Genomic DNA, 19,728 nt, shown 5'->3' on the forward strand with positions numbered 1-19,728 from the left:
GTGCTCCAAAGGTGAAAGTGCAGGTACTCTTTAAAAGAGCCTGTGCTCCTCTATTGTACTCGTATAAATGCCGAATCGGGTTTTCCAGGACTTAAAGGGGTTGTCTCGCGGCAAACCTCAAAATTTTACCTTACCCCATTCCCCCTGTCACCCCCCCCCCCCCCCCCCCCCGGCATAAAATAGCAAATTAAAGCGTTTTTTAAACCGCTTGCTACTCACCGATCCAATGAAATAAGGACTTTAAAAAAATCTTCTCCCAAAGATGGACGCCAGTCCTTTCCCAGGGATGCACTGCGGTTTTCTCCCATGGTGCACCGCGGATCTTCTCCCATGGTGCACCATGGGCTCTGTGCGTTCCATTGCCGATTCCAGCCTCCTGATTGGCTGGAATCGGCACACGTGACGGGGTGGAGCTACGATGACGACGCGGTGACCAGCTCTCCGGCACGAGCGGCCCCATTCACCAGGCAGAAGACCGTACAGCGCAAGCGCGTCTAAAAAAGCCAGAAGACATCAGAATTAGACAGATCCATGGCGACGGGGACGCTAGCAACGGAGCAGGTAAGTGAATAACTTCTGTATGGCTCATATTTAATGCACGATGTATATTACAAAGTGCATTAATATGGCCATACAGAAGTGTATGACCCCACTTGCTGCCGCGAGACAACCCCTTTAAAGTTAAACAGGCTTAAAATGAAAAAAAAATTGAATACGCTCTTCTGCCAGCAGCTCCCCATGCAGTGCTATAGTGCCGTTGCCTGCTGCACGGAATCCAGAAGAGGCGGCTGGCAGTCACATGACCGTTTAGCCACTCAGACATCAACGGTTTTAGGATCGCTACTTAAGCCTGTGAGGGACTGAGCAGTCACGTGTACAATGAATGGTGCATGACTGTCTGCTGCCTCTTCCAAGTTCTATGCAGTAGGTTTTTTAATTTTTAATTTTAACTGCATTATCTTTTTTTTTTTTTTTTTTTTTTTTATTTGTGTGTCTCGGGAAAACCTCTTAAAAATTGAGCACTAACTCCTGATTAAAGGGGTTGTCTCGCGGCAAACATCAAAATTTTACATTAGCCCATTCCCCCTGGCATAAAATAGCAATTTAAAGCGGTTTTTAAACCGCTTGCTACTCACCGATCCGACGAAATAGGAAGTTTTAAAAATCTTCTCCCTAAGATGGCCGCCGGTCCTTTCCCAGGGATGCGCTGCAGTTTTCTCCCATGGTGCACCGCGGGTCTTCTCCCATGGTGCGCCATGGGCTCTGTGCGGTCTGGCTGGAATCGGCACACGTGATGGGGCGGAGCTACAATAACGACGCGGTGACCAGCTCTCCGGCACGAGCGGCCCCATTCACCAGGCAGAAGCATGGACTGCGCAAGCGCGTCTAAAAACGCCAGAAGACATCAGAATTTAGACGGAGCCATGGAGACAGGGACGCCAGCAATGGAGCAGGTAAGTGAATAACTTCTGTATGGCTCATAATTAATGCACGATGTATATTACAAAGTGCATTAATATGGCCGTACAGAAGTGTATACCCCCACTTGCTGCTGCGAGACAAACCCTTTAACCGTGAGTGGTTCAGATGTTGTAGCTTTAGTACAAGCATAAAAAGAACTGTACTATGCCCAGCTAAAAGTGGGCAAATACTGATATTTTTTTTTTTCCCTTTTTTTCTTTTTCCAACTAGTTGAAAGCTATTGTTTATGGCAATAGTCAGTGGATGAAAATTGTCTATTCTGATTGACAAAAATCTCTATACTGTCGGGATATTCCCCTTTAGTGATGATCAATATCACTGTTACTGTAGCATGTAACTGGCATTTCTAGAAAAGCTCTCGGCATATTTGCCGCTGAAGATTAGGAATGGACAGAGATGGGGGTGGGGGAGAGAGAGTATAAAAAGTATACCTTTTATACCGGAAGATGTGTAGATTAACCCCTTGAGTGGCGGGTTTCCTACCACCCTGTCGTGCCCACCAGGGCAGGTTTTTTAAAATGGTCTAATCATTGAATTTCAACTAATTTTGCAGTTGCGTCTCAAGAGCCATAACTTTTTCATTTTTCCATTGACATGACCATGTGAGGGCTTGTTTTTTGCGGGACAAGTTGTGATTTTTTTTTTTTTTAAACAGGGGGGAGGAAAAAAAGAAATGGGGAAAAAAGAAAAAAAGGGGCTGTGTCATTAAGGGGTTAAATAATGTATTAACTTCCTTCTCTGGGTCATTACGACGCACGGATACCACATGTGTGATTTGTATTTTTGATTTTTTTACAAAGTAAAGGGAGACAAGTGTTTTTTATAATTTTTGTAAACAATTTTTTAACTTTTTAAAAAAATTTTTTTTTTTTGTTGTCCCTTTAGGGGACTTCCACAGGGACCCATCAGGACCCCCTGATCACATTCCGGGGGTCCGATGGTGACAGCCCTTTACATGCTGCAGTGACAGCCCTTTACATGCTGCAGTCACATAGACTGCCGCATGTAAAGGGTTAACACAGCAGAGATCGGAGGTTTTCTCTGATCTCTGCTGTAAGAGCTGGTACCTAGCTGTCCTCTCACAGCCAAGCACCAAGCGCTCCCTGCCACAGAGACAGTCGGCTTGCTTCTGACAAGCCGATGGTCTCTATATGGCAACCTGTAAACAAAGCAGGAGATTGCCGGCATATCGGCAATATCTTCTGGTTTTTCAAAGCCCTTGCTTTGTTCTCTGTGGGTCTGTGCAGGCAGAGCACACTGTCACAGCTTGTGGCATTGTGCACTGCAGCTCCCATAGTGATACATAGCCCGGAAATCATCCGGGCTATGTCGCTATGAGCAGTGGAGCTCGTCCTGGAAAATTTCCGGGCGTGCCACTCAAGGGGTTAAATGAACAGCTTCATTGAAGGAAGAAAAGTTACAGAGCAGGTAGGCCCTCTGACAAGGAGACAAGTGATAACATTAATGGAAGTCCATGTGGACCCACTCTATCGGTATACAAGAAAAAGGAGGAGCTTGGCTTCCCCCAGCTTGTGAGCACACCCCTTGCAGTTTTCTGAAGGGAGGGGAGACCTATCTTGCGCAGATTTTTTTAGGCTTATAAAGAAGGCCAAGATTATTGCTCTAGTGCAAAGCCTGAGATAGAGCCATTAGTAACAAGGGTATGTGTCATAGAAAAAAGTGTGAGCCAGCCTTTGTGTGTTTGGCCAGGTCTCTTTCCACCGCCTGAAGTGATTGTATTAATCCCGTCCTGCCGCTATGTTCCTGCATGCTAAAACTGTCACTAAGTAGAACTTCCATTCTGTTAAAGTTGTTGTAAAATTGTACCACAACATGTAAAGATTGTATCCACTCCTGATCACGAGATGTAATTCATGCATCAGTGCTCTTTCATACAAGTTTGTATTTTCACTCTAGTAAGATTTTTTTTTTTTTTTTCCTTTTTCCCTTCAGAAAACTGAATTGTTTAGTTGCTATGTTGATGCTTTTTATGTTATTTTTTTTTTAACTTTTTATACCCATCATATTATTTTGTACTAGAATATCCTTTTCTATCAATGTTCCTTCCATATTCCTTTCATTGGGTTTTGGACAATGAAGAGATAGAAGTGAAGCTGACCTGAGGCTTTGGGAGAACTTGTGCCGCCAAAGTTTTCTCCTCCCTCCCCCTCCCAAATTGGAAGCTAAAGACAGTGAAGATGGCAGGAAGTGGAATTTCTGCAGTATACAAATATTATAGGAATGGTATCCATATGGGTATATCTCTTATTGTTTTACAGGTGCAAACATTGTATTACTCAGCTGATCACAAGCTGCTTGATGGGAATGTTCTTGGTGGCCATAATGACATATTTGCAGATGAAGATGGTATACAGTTGGTTCAGGTACAGTTCTCTCACCCCTACATTTTTAACATCCCTCCTAGTTATAGAGCATCTATCACTAAATTGCTGTTTTGCTTCCATGTAAAAAAAAAAAAAAATTATGAGTGCGATTTAGCTTTTCCTGTAATCTGAATAGCCTCACATATATATTCATCTCTGTCCAGTCCTGTTTTTGGAGCACAGAGGTCAGTCAGCATGTAGATGGTACTAATGTGACCGCACAGCCACTGCTAAAAAGATGATTTATCAAAAACTTAACCTTGAACTTCTTGGGCTAATTTCACACGGGTGAGCGAGATATCTGGCTGCGAAACGCAACCCAATATTGCGCTCGGGAACTTGTAATGTACCCACAGATGCAAGGCTATTTCATGTGAAAGAGGGGGAGGGGGGTATTGCACCCACTATCCGAAGGTAAGAGGGGATAAAGGCCCTTATAAGGAGCGACCCCCACCACCAGTCCATCAGGGCTGGTGATATGTTTATTTGCATTTGTTTACCTTTTTATTCCTGCTGCTCACAATTTTTCTGTGACACGGTGTACAACGACAAATCCATGTCAGGATATGCTCAATGTGCTCCTTTTTGTTTCAAATCGTCAAAACTATCCTTCTCATCTTCATGATGCTCTATTTGCAACACTTCAGTAGAAATGTTTGCACAGGCATCCAAGACCCATTGTTGCGTGTGCCGCACTCCGGATTTTCACTGCTTAAACCATAGACTTGGCATCACCCCACAGGTAGAAGTCCCAAGGGGGTGAGATTTAGCGAACACGGAGGTCACTTCATCAGGCCAAGATGCCAAGTCCCTTTCCCTGGAAACTGCTTATCCAAAAAAACACATGGACCTCACATCCATATTGTGTGGAGGGAGGGAGAGTCCACCAGCTTACTGGAAGAACGCTGAGCATTTGCCATCTTCGTTGCACAGTGATGCTAAATTATAAAGGCCTAGCTCTTATGCCACTAGGACACTTGTGTCCTATTATGTCCAAATATGAGCATAGTATTACACTCCAAAGTAAGTTACTAAGACTGAACTATTCAAAGATCTCAAATGGACACTATGGGCCTGTTCTGATGGCACAATTCCGGCCACTGTTCTGCCTTTGGATTTAGCCCTGTCGATGGGCAAAATCTGCGTAGAAGTCTGACATGGAAAATTGCATTTCTGCATCAAGAAGTGACACAGATAATGCCTGCAAGCAAGTAGTCACTTTTTTACTGTGTTTTTAGCTACAGAAATCACTTCTCCACTGCTCACTCTTGCTGTATACTATGCTTCAACATGATTTTGTCTGTTAGACATTTACAGTGAGTTTAGAGAGTAGAATCTTCAGTTCTCTATAGTCTCTAGAAAACAGCCCAACAAGCTCCTCCACTTGGCCTTAGAGGACTGAAAATCAGAGGGGGAAAGTGTAGAAAAATACAGAATACAAGTTGTATAATGGTCAGAAATGGCGATATAGTCTACAAGTATGCATGCAGAAGCTTATTCTGAAAAGTTGGGCGCACTTTGTAAACCCCTCCTCCCCCAGCAATTTTGGCCAAATTATGTTCTTTCTGCAAGAAAAGGACATTACAGTTTAGGACTAACAATGGCTGTACTAACTGGGCTACCAACATGTTTTTGGTGTCACTTTAAAGCTAAGCATGTTCATAGCTATTACAGAACTGGAGTTACAGCTGTTTAAAGTGGAGTCAGGGAAACTGACTCTACAGTTGTCCTTTTTTAGTGAGTTTGTAGAGGAGAGAGATCTATATATTTTTTTTTTTTTGTCTTGCCACTCCTGCCCCCCCCCCCCCCAGTCAGTCAGAGAGCATATTTGTTCTCACAAGGCTTTAAGTATTCAAAGAAAAAACCCTGCTCCCATTAGGTATCGCCACATCTATAACTACCCCTACTGTAGAATATAACATTGTTTATCAAGCATAGGAAATTCCATCATAAAAGAAAATCCAATACAAAATAGCCTGATCAGCTCACTTCCCCATAAAAAATTTTAAAAAATCGTATGTACCTCAGAATGGTATCAATGAAAACTAAAAGTTGTCCCACAAAAGACAGGCCAGAGGCAGCTCTGTCAACTAAAGAATAAAAATGCTCTGGTCCTGGAATGTGAAGGGGAAAAAAAGAAATTAAATTCTTGAAATATGGTGGTTTCATAATCGTAATGATTCATAGAATAAAGGTAACAATATTTATACCACACTACGAACGCCATAAAAATCACAAGTGTGAAGTTAACTTTATTTTTATTTTTCGGTGCCCCCAGCAAAAATAGAATAAGTTATTCAATACATTATATGTGCCCGAAATTGGTCTTTTAAAAACTAGAACTCGTCCTGCAAAATGCAGGGTCTCGCACAGCTACATTAACGGAAAATAAAATTATGACCACTGGAACACACAAGAACCATTTACGAATTAAGGCTGAAATTAGTTATGCCACTTGGGGGTTAAAAATGTACTTGAGGCCCCCTGTCCACGGGCGTTGCGGTATCCCGGGAGCAGGAACCGGCAGATGGATCTCCGCTGTCAGCCTATCTGACAGGCTGACCGCGGAGAATCGCTATGATTCTCCGCTTGTGGACAGGGGACCGGCGCTTTCCATAGCAACGCTATGGAAAGCTTCAGACGGCGTAATTCGACAGCGATTTACCGCCGGTGAGATCACGCCCGTGGACAGGGGGCCTAAGGAGCCTGAGTTCTATGTAATAGTTACATGAGACAAATTCAAAATCTACTATAAAAGTGACATTTTTGGCAGGGTTTTTCCAATTTTAATGTGGCTGTTGTGGGTCTTAAGGAATTAAATTAAATCCAGGTTTGTGTTGCGATATTGTTTATACTGACTTCCAATTGTTCTTTTTATTGAGATTTGTAGATTAAAGGAATTGTGTAGTTACTGGCCAACATGCCCTGTTCCCCCAATGCCAAAATCCATCACTGCAGCCCTACTGTGGTCCTGGCGTTGTAATGGATGTCACTGAAAGTGAAGTAACTGTTGCAGCCAAGCAGAGGCTGCAGCGTCGCGTTCCTGAATTCCTGGCATGGTGCTCGGGATGTGAGTGCTGATGCCTGGAAAATGAGCAGTGACACTGCAGCAGTCACCTGACATCCGGTCACATCTTATCTCTAAACCGCTGGGACCACAGCGGGGCTGCACTACTACAGTGGGTGCTAAATGGGGTGTATTTGGTAATCGGGCAAGCTCTCAATAGCTGCACCTTATGCTATGGTGAAAGTCAATACAATGCATATATAATGTAGTCTCTTTCTATATTATAAAATATTTATTTTTTAGAAGAAATCCCCACGTGAGAGTGATACCAGGCACATGAGTAGCAGTAGTTCGGGGACCCTTTCGCCATCGGGTTTTCCAGCGCAAAATCCGAAATACGAATGGAAAATAATTGCCTCAGAAAAGAAGACAAGTAAGCTCATAGTGTGTGTGTGTGTGTGTGTGTGTGTGTGTGTATCCATCCAGTGGTTATCTCCCACCTCACCACTATATTCAACCTCTCTGACTTCTGGCATCTTTCTTTTCTTTCAAACACGCCATAATATCCCCACTGCTTAAGAAGCCAACTCTTGACGCGACTGATGCTGCCAACTACTGACCCATCTCTAACCTCCCCTTCATCTCCAAACTACTAGAACGCCTAGTTCACTCCCACCTTGTAAGCTATCTATCAGAGAACTCTCTCCTCGACCCCCTACAGCACATGTGTCAAACACAAGGCCCGCGGGCCGAATCCGGCCCGCTGCCTCATGTTATGTGGCCCGCGGCATGCCGACGGCCGCTCACCACTGTAGTGATTACCAGCTGGGGTGCCGCAGCTCCCCACTTGTAATCACACTGACAGCACTGATCCCAGCGCACACTCTGACATCAGAATCCTTCTCCCCTGAGTCCCCTGCTCTTCAGTTCCGCAGGAGAGGACTCGGGGAGGAAGCGTGCCGTGCTGCACACTGTGCACCCGGGCACATAGGAACTTTTTCCACAAGGCTTTTGCACTATTGAGCAATTCCAGCAACCTGATTGGTTGCTTGGTGAATCAGCGAACCCAAACAACCAATCACTGTGAATCAGCCAACCCAGACAACCAATCAGGTTGCTGGAATTGCTTAATAGTGCAGAAGTCTTGTGGAAAAAGATAATATGCCACCTGGGCTCACCACGATCCGAGGAGGAGCAGCGCTGACAGCAAGGAGGAGGTAAGCATATGGCTGGGGAAGGGGGAAGTTAATATTGCTGCTGGGGGGTGGGGAGTTAATATTGTTGTTGCTGGGATGAGGTTAATATTGCTGATTGCTGCCGGGGTTGAGGGGGTTAATATTGCTGGTGTGTTGGGGGGGTGAGGGGGTAAATATAGCTGATGTGTTGGGGGGGGGGGGGTTAATATTGCTGCTGGCAGGGGGTTAATACTGTTGCTGGGAGGGGGTTAATATTTCTGCGGGGGGGAGGGGTTAATATTGCTGGGAGGGTTAATATTGTTGCTGGGTGTGGGGGAATAATATTGCTGCTGGCGGGGGGTTAATATTGCTGCCGGATTGGGAAGGGGATGGGGGGGTTAATATTGCTGCTGGGAGAGGGTTAATATTGCTGCGGGGGTGGGGTGGTAATATTGCTGGTGGGGGTTAATATTGCTGGGAGGGGGTTAATATTGCGGGTGGGTGGGTGTTAATACTGTTGCTGGGAGGGGGTTAATGCTGGTGGGGGTTAATATTGCTGCTGGGTGGGGGGGTTATATTGCTGCTGGGAGGAGGTTAATATTACTGTGGGGTACCCTGTTACTACTGGGGCCACTGTGGGGATCGCTATTACTAATTGGACCACTGTGGGGGGCAATATTTTTACTGGGGCCACTATGAGAGTCACTATGACTACTGGGGCCACTATGAGAGTCACTATGACTACTGCGACCACTATAGGGGTCACTATGACTACTGCGACCACTATAGGGGTCACTATGACTACTGCGACCACTATAGGGGTCACTATGACTACTGCGACCACTATAGGGGTCACTATGACTACTGCGACCACTATAGGGGTCACTATGACTACTGCGACCACTATAGGGGTCACTATGACTACTGCGACCACTATAGGGGTCACTATGACTACTGCGACCACTATAGGGGTCACTATGACTACTGCGACCACTATAGGGGTCACTATGACTACTGCGACCACTATAGGGGTCACTATGACTACTGCGACCACTATAGGGGTCACTATGACTACTGCGACCACTATAGGGGTCACTATGACTACTGCGACCACTATAGGGGTCACTATGACTACTGCGACCACTATAGGGGTCACTATTAGGGCTCGTTCACATGGGTGTAATTGCATTTTGGTCGCACAAATACGCTATGTATTTGTGCAATCAAAAGCCGCTTATGCTTACGTATTTGGGCATGCAAAAAAGAACGCAGATGGGCCCCTGAGATGGTGCGCAAATATGCAGTGAATACATCGGTTTCCTGTGCATTCGCCACGTATTCACTTCAATGGCCTATTGGGGTGCGTAGTAGGTCCTGCTGTGTGAAAATATGCATCATATGAATGAAATTACTGATATCAATGGTTTCTATTCACTGCATATTATGTACGCAAATACGCTGGTGTGAACGGACCCTTACTGTACTGTCTTACAATCGGCCCTTTGAAGGTCCCCATAAGCCTGATGTGGCCCTCGGTGAAAATGAGTTTGACACCCCTGCCCTACAGTCTGGTATCCGACCCCAACACTCGACAGAAACTGCCCTTACAAGGGTATCCAATGACCTACTTACAGCCAAATCGAGGGGCGATTACTCTCTACTGATCCTCCTCAACCTTTACGCAGCATTTGACACTGTTGACCACAAACTCCTCCTCAGTATGCTTCGCTCCATAGGCCAAAATGACACTGCTCTCTCCTGGTTCTCCTCCTACCTATCTGACCGTTCCTTCAGCGTCTCCGATGCTGGCTCTACCTCTCCTTCTCTTCCCCTTGCTGTTGGGGTCCCCCAAGGCTCGGTCCTCGGCCCCCTTCTCTTCTCTAGCTACACAGCCCCTATTGGACAAACCATCAGGAGCTTTGGCCTCCAATACCACCTGTATGCTGATGACACCCAGCTATACACCTCTTCCCGTGACATCTCTGCACCTTTTCTTCAAAACATCACTGACTGTCTGTCTGCTGTCTCTAACACCATGTCCTCTCTCTACCTAAAACTAAACCTCTCTAAAACTGACTTATTGGTATTTTCCCCCTCCACTAACCGACCTCATCCTGACATCTCCATCTCAGTGTGTGGCACCACCATAACTCCCAGACAGCATGTCCGCCGCCTTGTGGTCATATTCGACTCCGATCTCTCATTTACCCCCTACATCCAATCTCTTGCCTGAACATGTTGGCTGCACCTCAAGAACATCGCAAGAATCCGCTCTTTTCTCACCATAGACATGCTAAAAATGCTTATTGTCGCCCTCATCCACTCACGGCTCGATTTATTGCAACTCATTGCTGATCGGCCTCCCCTGCAGCAGACTCTACCCTCGCCAATCCATCCTGAATGCGGCAGCCAGGCTCCTCTTCCTGTCCAACCGCTTCTCAGACGCCTCTGCCCTGTGCCGGTCACTGCACTGGCTGCCCGTTAAATACAGAATTCAATTTAAACTCGCTACCTTCATCCACAAAGCGCTACACAGCACAGCACCACTCTATATTGCCTCCCTCATCTCAATCCATCAACCAGCCCGGGCTCTCTGCTAACGAAACTAGACTGCGCACCCCTCTAACTTCTCACTCCCGCCTCTAAGACTTCTCCAGAGCAGCACCGGTCCTCTGGAACGCACTACCAAAGGCTTACCGGGCAATCCGGGACTCGAAAAACTTCAGGCATGCTCTAAAAACGCACCTCTTCAGGGAGGCATACCGCATTCCCTAAACAAACCCCTGACCTGCTGACTGCAATCCCTGCTAGCCGTCATAAACCGCTCCTGCAGTAATAACGATTCTGCCATCACACGGCTAAATGTCTGACCATTGTCTCTGTATAGCATCCCTCACTCTCCATCTCACCATACTGTGCACATCATCTCCAGCCCCTTTACCTTCTGTATCACCCCATTACTTGTAGTATGTAAGCTCGTTGGAGCAGGACCCTCACCCCTATTGTTTCCTTCAACTGATTACTATGTAACCGTGGTTCTGTAATTTTTGTACTTTTTTCTTTCTGTATTCTCCCTCTCTTTGTAAGAGCTGCGGAATATGTTGGTGCTATACAAATAAGTGTGTGTGTGTGTGTGTGTGTGTGTGTGTGTGTGTGTGTGTGTTATAATCTTCCTGTGCCAATCCGTCTCATTAAATGGTTTGTATGTGTTCACAAACCTTTTCCTTATGCCCTGTTGGAAAGATGGATGTCAGAGGGTTTCTCAGAGTGGTGAGCTGTGAAACCCTTAAACCTCCCTCACGCAGGCATATATATATTTTTTTTTTTACGGTGTTTAGCCCTGCTTTTTCAGCGCTGCGCTGAGCGCTGTACAGCATTCCCATTCATTTCAATGAGGCTGTTCACACAAGCATCAAAACGCAGAGTCTTCAATGCTGCGCTTTGACAGCAATGCATGTTCTAACGTTGGCCGTTTTCAGCCATGCGTCACCCATTAAATTGAATGGGCAGCTTTGGCAGCACTACTGAAAGCACGGCACAGCACTAAACTCAGCGCTAGCTGCACTACCAAAAAAAAAGTTATACTTGCCGGTGCTGTCCGGGTCCCTGGCGCTGCGTTACAGGGCTCCGGGCACTTGTCAGAGGATCTTTTGCCAGTGACCTGAGTTTGAAGACCCTGCTTCCAGCAAGAGACTGGTCTAATTGGCTAGTCCAGTGCCAATCACAGCCAGTGCTGGATGCACCAATCACAGCTATATAATGAATGGCTCGTGGCTCAGCTAATCAGAGCAATGTCTTGCTAGAGGCGTGGTCTTGAAACCCCATCACCAGCAAGAGATGCTCTGCGGCATAGACAAGTGCCTGGAAGCCTGCAAGGACGGCGCCTACTAAATGAAAATTAGATTTTTTTTTTTCCAGCTTCCTTGGCTGTGTCATCAGCCAAAACGCTGGCATAACACATGCCAGCGCTGCTGAAATCGCAGTAAACGCCGCGTTGAAAGAACACGTTTACTGCAAACGCCTGTGTGAGGGGGACCTTACAGATGTGTCCTTTCCATGTTTTACAAGGTCACCCATTAGAAACTAGAGCCTTCATGTGCAGACACCTCGACATATAATGTGTATGTCCGCTTCCGGGTCTATCCGAGGGCTGCACAGCATAGTATTTCCATGCTGCTTGCGCTGACGTCTGTGGCAAGGGGCGACACTGGACGGACTCTGTGATATGCCAGTGAACACTATGGGGCCAGTTTAAAAAGCATATTGCTAGTGACAGAACTTAACTTTGTTCTAAGAGCCAGTAGGAATTCGTAAACTCTCAAACAGGAGTCAAGCTGGCCATGCCCTAATCCTGCCCGATCTGGATTGATTGATTTCCCTGAGGACTTCAAACCATGCATGTGCCAAGGGGAGTACCCTAGCCTTCGCCCCGGTCTGTTCCTTCATGGTTAGAAAGTCCTGCAAATGGAGGCTAACCTCACAATTTTTTAAGGGCTATTCCTAAGGTTAACTCTTGTCATCTATCCACTGAATAGAGAAGTCTGATAGGTGGGTGTCTCACCACTTAGGATGGGAGTCCCTCGTCTCTTTTGTATAGCTGTCTCCGGAAGTTACATTGAAAATAGATAGAGCGTCAGCGCATGTGCGAACATTACTCCATTCAGTCTCCTCCTTAGTGTGCAGTGAGGAGGAGAGGTGGAACGTGACTCCTGTTCTTGAGATCGGTGGAGGCCTCAGGGGTGGGACCCCCACCAATCAGACTTGTATTACCTAGGGGATAACTTTCTGTCTTGTCATAAACACTTTAAAGGCTGACATGTAAGGCTCATGGGTACCCATCAAACTACTACCTTCTGTTCCAAGGCTCTCTTGTTCCTCAGCAAGAGCTGTAAAGGATCCCCAATTACCACATGATATAAGTAGTTCTGGTGTCCTCTTATTGGGAAGGGTCCCCTTAGGCTCCAAGGCCTGGATGTGATTAATACTTCTGCACCACTTATGTTTACACCTGATGCTTAAGGCCGACATGATATGGTCAGTGGTAGTGATCTTTTGGGAAAAATCCCCTGAAGGGAGGGGTCTGTGAGACAATATAATACTACTACTAGTAATTATTAGGAAATTATAGTACCAGTGTTTCTGGTGGTGCAATGCGCCACACAGCTGTGCTACATGGTACATCCATTATGATCCCCACACAACACACACACAGCTTTACTACATGGTACATTCATGCTGATTTCCAGACTTCACCAGCTCCGCAGACTCCTGGATACAGTGATCAGTCCCTGGTCATGAGATCACCTGTGTGGGTGGAGTCAGGGATTACATGATGGTCATGTCATCACAGGCCCTGGTGGCTGCTGTCGGCTTATCCAGTATACAGTACTTTCTACCAAACTGCACAATGGCTCCTCCCAGAGCAGTGACATCACTGCAGGTCCTTCAGCCCACTGGATCCTTGTGGTGGCGGTAGTTCGGTGTCTTCTGTCAAGACCGCTGAGTTGTGTCTGAGATAACGGCTAAGTTGTATTCTCATTTTGTTTTCGTCCTCCCCTTCCAAGAACCCTAACTTTATTCTTCTGTTTGGTCAGGCTCTGTGTTTTATATATGTTGTAGGATCTACGATGATGTCACTGGGGGGCGATGCATGAAAAGCACCCACACACAAACCTACATATTCACGGTCAAGTGGTCGTTGGTAGTTTGACGAATGTGAGTCGGACTGCAGTACCAACCCAGGCCACTACAAAGTGTGTGGAGCTGTCTGATTTTGGCAGCAAAAGGGCTCTGTACACTAAGACACTGACCCAGGGGATTAGCTAATTGCTGCAGTCGGACCCCTGTCGATCTTCTGATGAAGGTCCTCAATGGCTATAAGTGGAACAGCCACTAACTGTTAACTGTCTGCAGTAATTTTCCCCTAGTTCTATAGTTCAATTTCAATGCAAGATCTGAACGTTTACTTTCTAATGTGTCAAAGTGTTGCAAGTACTCTGATACCCTGCTTCTGTAATAACTGCAAAAATGCCATCTAAGAAACATACTGTCTCTTTCAGAAAAAACCTACTTGTGCTTGGCTGTCCTCAACAGCACGCTTTGTGTCATCTTCTTGCACGGTCGTAATACTCCCTTGAGCTCACCTTCAAGTACTCCTCGATTAATGAAGAGTTTAAGCCTTGAAATACCACCCGATGACTCAAATGACAAACCAATGACACCTATGCATTATGCCCGCTCAGGACTGGGAACAGCGGAATTAAATGGAAAACTCATAGCAGCAGGTAGGTAATTTTTTTGTTTTTGTTTTTTTTCTTCCTATCTCTGATCAGCTGATTGTGCACCTGCTGACAGCGCCACAAATACACAGGGGTTGGAATGGAAGCGGCGAAAGACTCTACTCCGACCTCTGTGCAGTGGCCGGTGTTTGTAACTGCAGACTCGGCTCGCGTTGTTTTCAATGAAAGCTGCACTTGCAGCTATAAGCGCCGGCCACTACACAGGTCGGAGCAGAGACTTGCGTTGTATCCACTCCGCCCCCTGTGTATTTGTGCGCCTACCGCAATCAGCTGATTGGTCGGGGTTCCCAGTAACTGACCCCAGTCGATCAACTATTGATGACCCATCCTGAAGAAAGGTCATTAATAGTATGCTCTCTGGAAAACCCCTCTAATTTGGATTAATAGAAATACAATTTTTATTAAAATCCGTTTACCTCCCTCCCAAATAGGTGGCTACAATAGAGAAGAATGCCTTCGTACAGTGGAATGCTATGATCCTGAAAATGACACTTGGACATTTTTGTCTCCCATGAAAACACCTAGAGCTAGATTTCAGATGGCCGTTCTAATGGTATGTGCAAATTAATACTATTAGGCTACTCTTTGTATTTTATTTGAAATTCTTTCTAATCCACTACTAAGTGCCCAAGAGCGGACATGCTGTGCATTTTTTTTTTTTTAATTTGCAGACAAATACCTTGTGTGAACGGGGAACCGTTTTCGAAAAGTTGTTGTAAACCACTTTAGACATTTCAGTAGGGCAGACAGCTGTTTCTTTTGGTAGAGCATTAAGATTGATTCCAGTAAAAGACGTGAACTGATGTAATTGTCAACTCTGCAGGGTGACTTATATGTTGTTGGAGGATCAAATGGTCATTCTGATGATCTAAGCTGTGGAGAAAAGTATGACCCTACAGCCAACACATGGACGCCTGTTCCTGAGCTTAGAACAAATCGTTGCAATGCAGGTAGTCTGATGTCATTGGTTTCAAAGGCTCTTACTTAACAGCCTTATGTTTGCCCTCTAACACAGTGGAAACAAAACTTTATAAACTTTTTTTTTTTTTTCTCTTTTCCTTTTCTATTTGCATGTACCGGTTTTCTTATATATATTTTTTTTATTATTTTTTTTTGTTTAGGAGTCTGTGCCTTGATTGGAAAATTGTTCATTGTTGGAGGCTCTGATCCTTATGGTCAGAAGGGTCTCAAAAACTGCGACGTGTTTGATCCTTTAACGAAGGCATGGACCAGTTGTGCATCCCTCAATATTCGTAAGTGTTTTGCTCACATGTCCTTGGTTTTGTATTTTGAAGTACACTTGGTCGTGTCAAACATTACACAACTGCTGTGCAGTTAAACTTATAGAAGACAGTGTTTTCCCGAAAGACACTCATATATCCCCTCTCCCTTGTTTTCTCCAGGTTATACAACTTGGAAGTTATTTAAGGCCAGCTGCACACAGGCATACTTGCATTGCGGAATCCGGAACGGGCATCCGCCTCCGAATTCTGCAGCAAATACCACCCATAGCATGCTATGGAAAAGCGCTGTTTCCTGCACACGAGCAGACATCGGTTGCGATGATTTATTTTTTTTCTCTTTCGCGACGACCCCCCCCCCCGCGCTTGGAAAGGAAAATTTGCAGCATGCTCTATTTTACTGTGGTGTCTGCACAGATAGCTTCAATTGAAGTCAGTGGAAGCCGTCCGATCCGTGGCCTGTCTGCAATTAACATTGCGGTCAGGACATGTATTCCGCGGCATCGCCTAGCGACGGCGCAGGAAAATCTGTACTATGCATGTCCAATGGCTCGCCAGCCGAAACATCCGTAGTACAGAACAAGTCAAAAAATTGACAGGTACTTGGGGTCACTGGCTGGACACAGGGCCGGATTCCGCTGCGGGATCCCGCATCCGGAATCTGACCTGGTCATGTGCAGCCGGCGTAAGACTTTCCTGATAAGTTTTGTTCTTGAGACCTTCTATTCTACACATCAGAAGTGAAGTGTTCCTCTGCCCCCCCCCCCCCCTCCACCGAACAAGGGTCTGAGCACCATTTGTGCTAACTTAGAAAATGGTGACTTGCACACCCTATATTTCTGCGCACAGGTCCTGTTTAAGCATCTGTTTGTGTAAAGCCTCTATTCTCCTAACTTTGCAGGAAGACATCAGTCTGCTGTTTGTGAGCTGGACAATCACATGTACATCATTGGAGGAGCAGAATCATGGAACTGTTTAAGTTCAGTGGAGCGCTATAATCCTGAAAATGACACATGGACATTGGTGGCTCCTATGAATGTCGCTCGCCGTGCTGCCGGAGTCGCCGTTTTTAATGGTAACCTTCCCATTTTAAACTTTGAAAAATTCTATCGTGTTTTTTTTTTGTTTTTCTTTCAAATCAAACCTTTTCTGAGTAGGTCTGGTCATCTGGCAGCTTTACTTTCCAGCTGAGTGCAGGAGAATCTAGGTAATGTGGCTATGTCTGAAATTTGGGTATATCTATTCAAATTACAAGACTTGCCCTAGGCCAGTAAATGAAATCTTGTCAGATTGTTCAATTTTTTTTTGGCAAATAACGCTCATAATTTGCTCAACTATGCTCTGCAATACAGAAAAAACTAAAAGCACATTGATCCATTGCTGCACCCCTCACGTGATTGACTCTCACACTCTGGAGGTTTTGTATGTATAGTGCAGTCACTTTCATGCAGTGGAGCCTCATGTCTGATGTTTATCAAGCACCCCCCCCCCCCCCCCAATGCTGATATTTCCCTCCGCTCACTTTGTGCTGTGCTAACACTCCAATGATGCATCGGCACATCATCACAAGACCAGCTACAGCCTGTACCAGCTCTGCCTGCTGGGAAGGCACTGCCATTACCATCTGTATTCATCTAAATAAACTAGAGACCAGAATTATAAAGTCAGGAGAATGAGCAGTGACTTCCTCAGTTCCTCTCACACAGTGTGATCAGTCAGTCGTTGAAGTGTCTGTGTCCCCCCTCTAAAGAGTTTGTTTCGTAGGATCCATCATAAGTTATACTGACTGTAAAATGCTAATTTGAGAGTACATAGACCCTAGTAGATCTGAGCTGGTCAGAATTGACATTACATGACTATCGGAGGAAAGCCGCCTGCACACAGGGCAAATTGAGCAGATCGCCCATGCCAGTGACAAGCGCGGGATCTGCAATTCAATTTGCTCATAGATTTGCATGAACATTCCTCTGCTCCACGCACACATGTGGATTTTATTTTCGGACACAATGTGCCGAAAATAAAATTGCAGCAAGCTCTATTTTAGCCTGGATTCCAGGTAGATGGCCTCCATTTAAGTCAATTATGGGCCTTCCATAATTGACATTACAGAAGGGTCACGGGAGCCGTGCCATCACTTAGTGATGGTGTAACAAAACATAAAGATAAAGAAATCTGTGCATGCCCGCCGGATATCTGCAGTACAGAGAGAAAAGAGAGGTACGTGTGGTCACTGGCCGGGGGCAAAGCTGGATTCTGGCCCCGGACTCCGCTCTGCCATGTGCAGGCGGCTGAGGAGGGCAGGAGTTTGATACAAAGGAATAAAAAAAGTAATAGCTAACTTGTTACATAATAAATGAGCAAATCTCTTTGGAGTGGTTCTTTGAGAGATGTTGACATGTATTTGCCAGTTGTATGTCAAGAGTGCCCTTTTTGTATAAATCTGGTCTGTTATGCCCTATGGATATGTTTGGCATATGTGCTGGGACTGTTTCTTTGCATATACATAGTATTAAAATGGGGTTGCTAGCATCTTAAAATTCATGTACATTTTAATTTTCTTCCCTCCACAGGAAAACTTTACGTAGGAGGTGGTTTTGATGGTTCTCATGCCCTGAGCTGTGTGGAATCCTACGACCCTGCCAAAAACGAATGGAAAATGGTGGCAAGCATGTCGTCCCCAAGAAGCAACGCTGGTGTAGTAGCTGTTGGAAACTATATATTTTCTGCTGGTGGATTTGATGGAAATGAATTTCTGAACGATCTTGAAGTTTATAACGCCAGTCTAGATGAGTGGAGCCCGTATACCAAAATGTGCAGATCATAGATGATGTAGATCTAGATTCTTACACCAGCAGTTTGCTAGGATACATTTTGGATTGTAAGTACTTTATTTAGCTTGGAGATTTTGTTTGCTCATGATGTGATTACACCAGTGAAGGATTTAGATAACTTCTGCCGTCTCCTAGGTAGTTTTTGTGTGTGCGTGTTTTTTTTTTTTTTTCGTTCTTTGTATACATTTCCTCCTTCTATTTTGCACTAAAATGGAGTGAATTTTCTGAACAAAATTTCTAAATTTTTGATGTTTTTTTAACTGTATGCAAATTGTTTCCCTCAATACAGAATGTGCTTAAAGAGCCTTATTGAATCTCTTGCAAGACTGCTACTTTTAAAGTGCGGGAATGCCAAACAAGATTTTCAGATTGCCTTTTTACTTTTTTTAAACTTGAAATGAAAGGCAAAACTAATCCACCGCTCGAGTGTTTTCCTTTCCCCTTCCTTTCCCGTCTGTACTCCAGATACTCTGTGTTGAATGAGACGTGTTATTTTGTTCTGTAGACTTTGTGGAGTGGTTCATCAAGAATTTCCACTGTTTTAGAAAATTGGCTATTTATTCTTTGGCAGCTTTTTCACGTTTAACTATTTTCTGGAATACAGCAAGTGTCTTGATTTATGTAAAATCAAGCAGGTTTCTCTGCTGATTATTAATTTTAGTGTCTTAAAAGCCAAAACGTTTTCTGTAATATGATTAACTTTTCTATCGCTGCTAATGTACATGTTTCTTAAATAAAATTTGACAATATTTTTGATTTGGAATCTTATGTACAAGATGACTGCAAAATGTTCTTAAGCCTTAGATTTCTACAGTACTTAGATTTACATGGATGCTGTGAAAAAAAAATAAGGTCCCTTCTGGGATATAGGCCAAATGCACACAGGCGGAAAATCCGCGGTGGGATTTCCCGCAGAATTTCTGCCCGCTGCCATAGGATTGCATTAGATAATGCAATTCTAGGCAGATAGCCGCGTGAAAACTCATGCGGTAAACAAATCGAGGCTCGCACATGAACGTCACTGGTGATGCATCGGCTCTCGTCTGCGCATGTGTGGCTCTGTGACAGCCGGCACAAAGCGAGACGCCGGGAGGTGAGTGCTGGGTCACAGCTCTCATCCCGCTGCGAGAATTCTCACAGCGGGATTCGTCCCGGCTGTCTGCAGGAGGCCATACATAGGAAAAAATATCAAAGTGCACACCTAGAAGATTATATACAAGTATATATTTTTGTTTATAGACCTACAGGGAAACTTGACAAGCAACTAAACACTTTGAGCACTTTTTTTTAATCCAGACCAGTAGTGATT

General features: G+C 45.0%; 1 protein-coding gene across 2 annotated transcripts in view; it reads left to right on the top strand.

Moving 5' to 3' along the window:
* The window catches only part of IVNS1ABP (influenza virus NS1A binding protein), a 39,096-nt gene extending 19,928 nt beyond the window's left edge, over positions 1-19,168 (top strand). For both annotated transcript variants that reach the window (XM_066597106.1, XM_066597108.1), the window contains 8 exons: positions 3,762-3,866; positions 7,177-7,306; positions 14,108-14,332; positions 14,779-14,900; positions 15,171-15,297; positions 15,469-15,600; positions 16,490-16,663; positions 18,159-19,168. In XM_066597106.1, coding sequence (XP_066453203.1) covers positions 3,762-3,866; positions 7,177-7,306; positions 14,108-14,332; positions 14,779-14,900; positions 15,171-15,297; positions 15,469-15,600; positions 16,490-16,663; positions 18,159-18,412 — 1,269 coding nt within the window. In that variant the 3' untranslated portion in view covers positions 18,413-19,168. The remainder of the gene's footprint in view (positions 1-3,761; positions 3,867-7,176; positions 7,307-14,107; positions 14,333-14,778; positions 14,901-15,170; positions 15,298-15,468; positions 15,601-16,489; positions 16,664-18,158) is intronic.
* Positions 19,169-19,728: the final 560 nt, after the last annotated feature.

Source organism: Eleutherodactylus coqui, chromosome 3 (genome assembly GCF_035609145.1).
Source record: "Eleutherodactylus coqui strain aEleCoq1 chromosome 3, aEleCoq1.hap1, whole genome shotgun sequence".
NCBI lineage: Eukaryota > Metazoa > Chordata > Amphibia > Anura > Eleutherodactylidae > Eleutherodactylus > Eleutherodactylus coqui.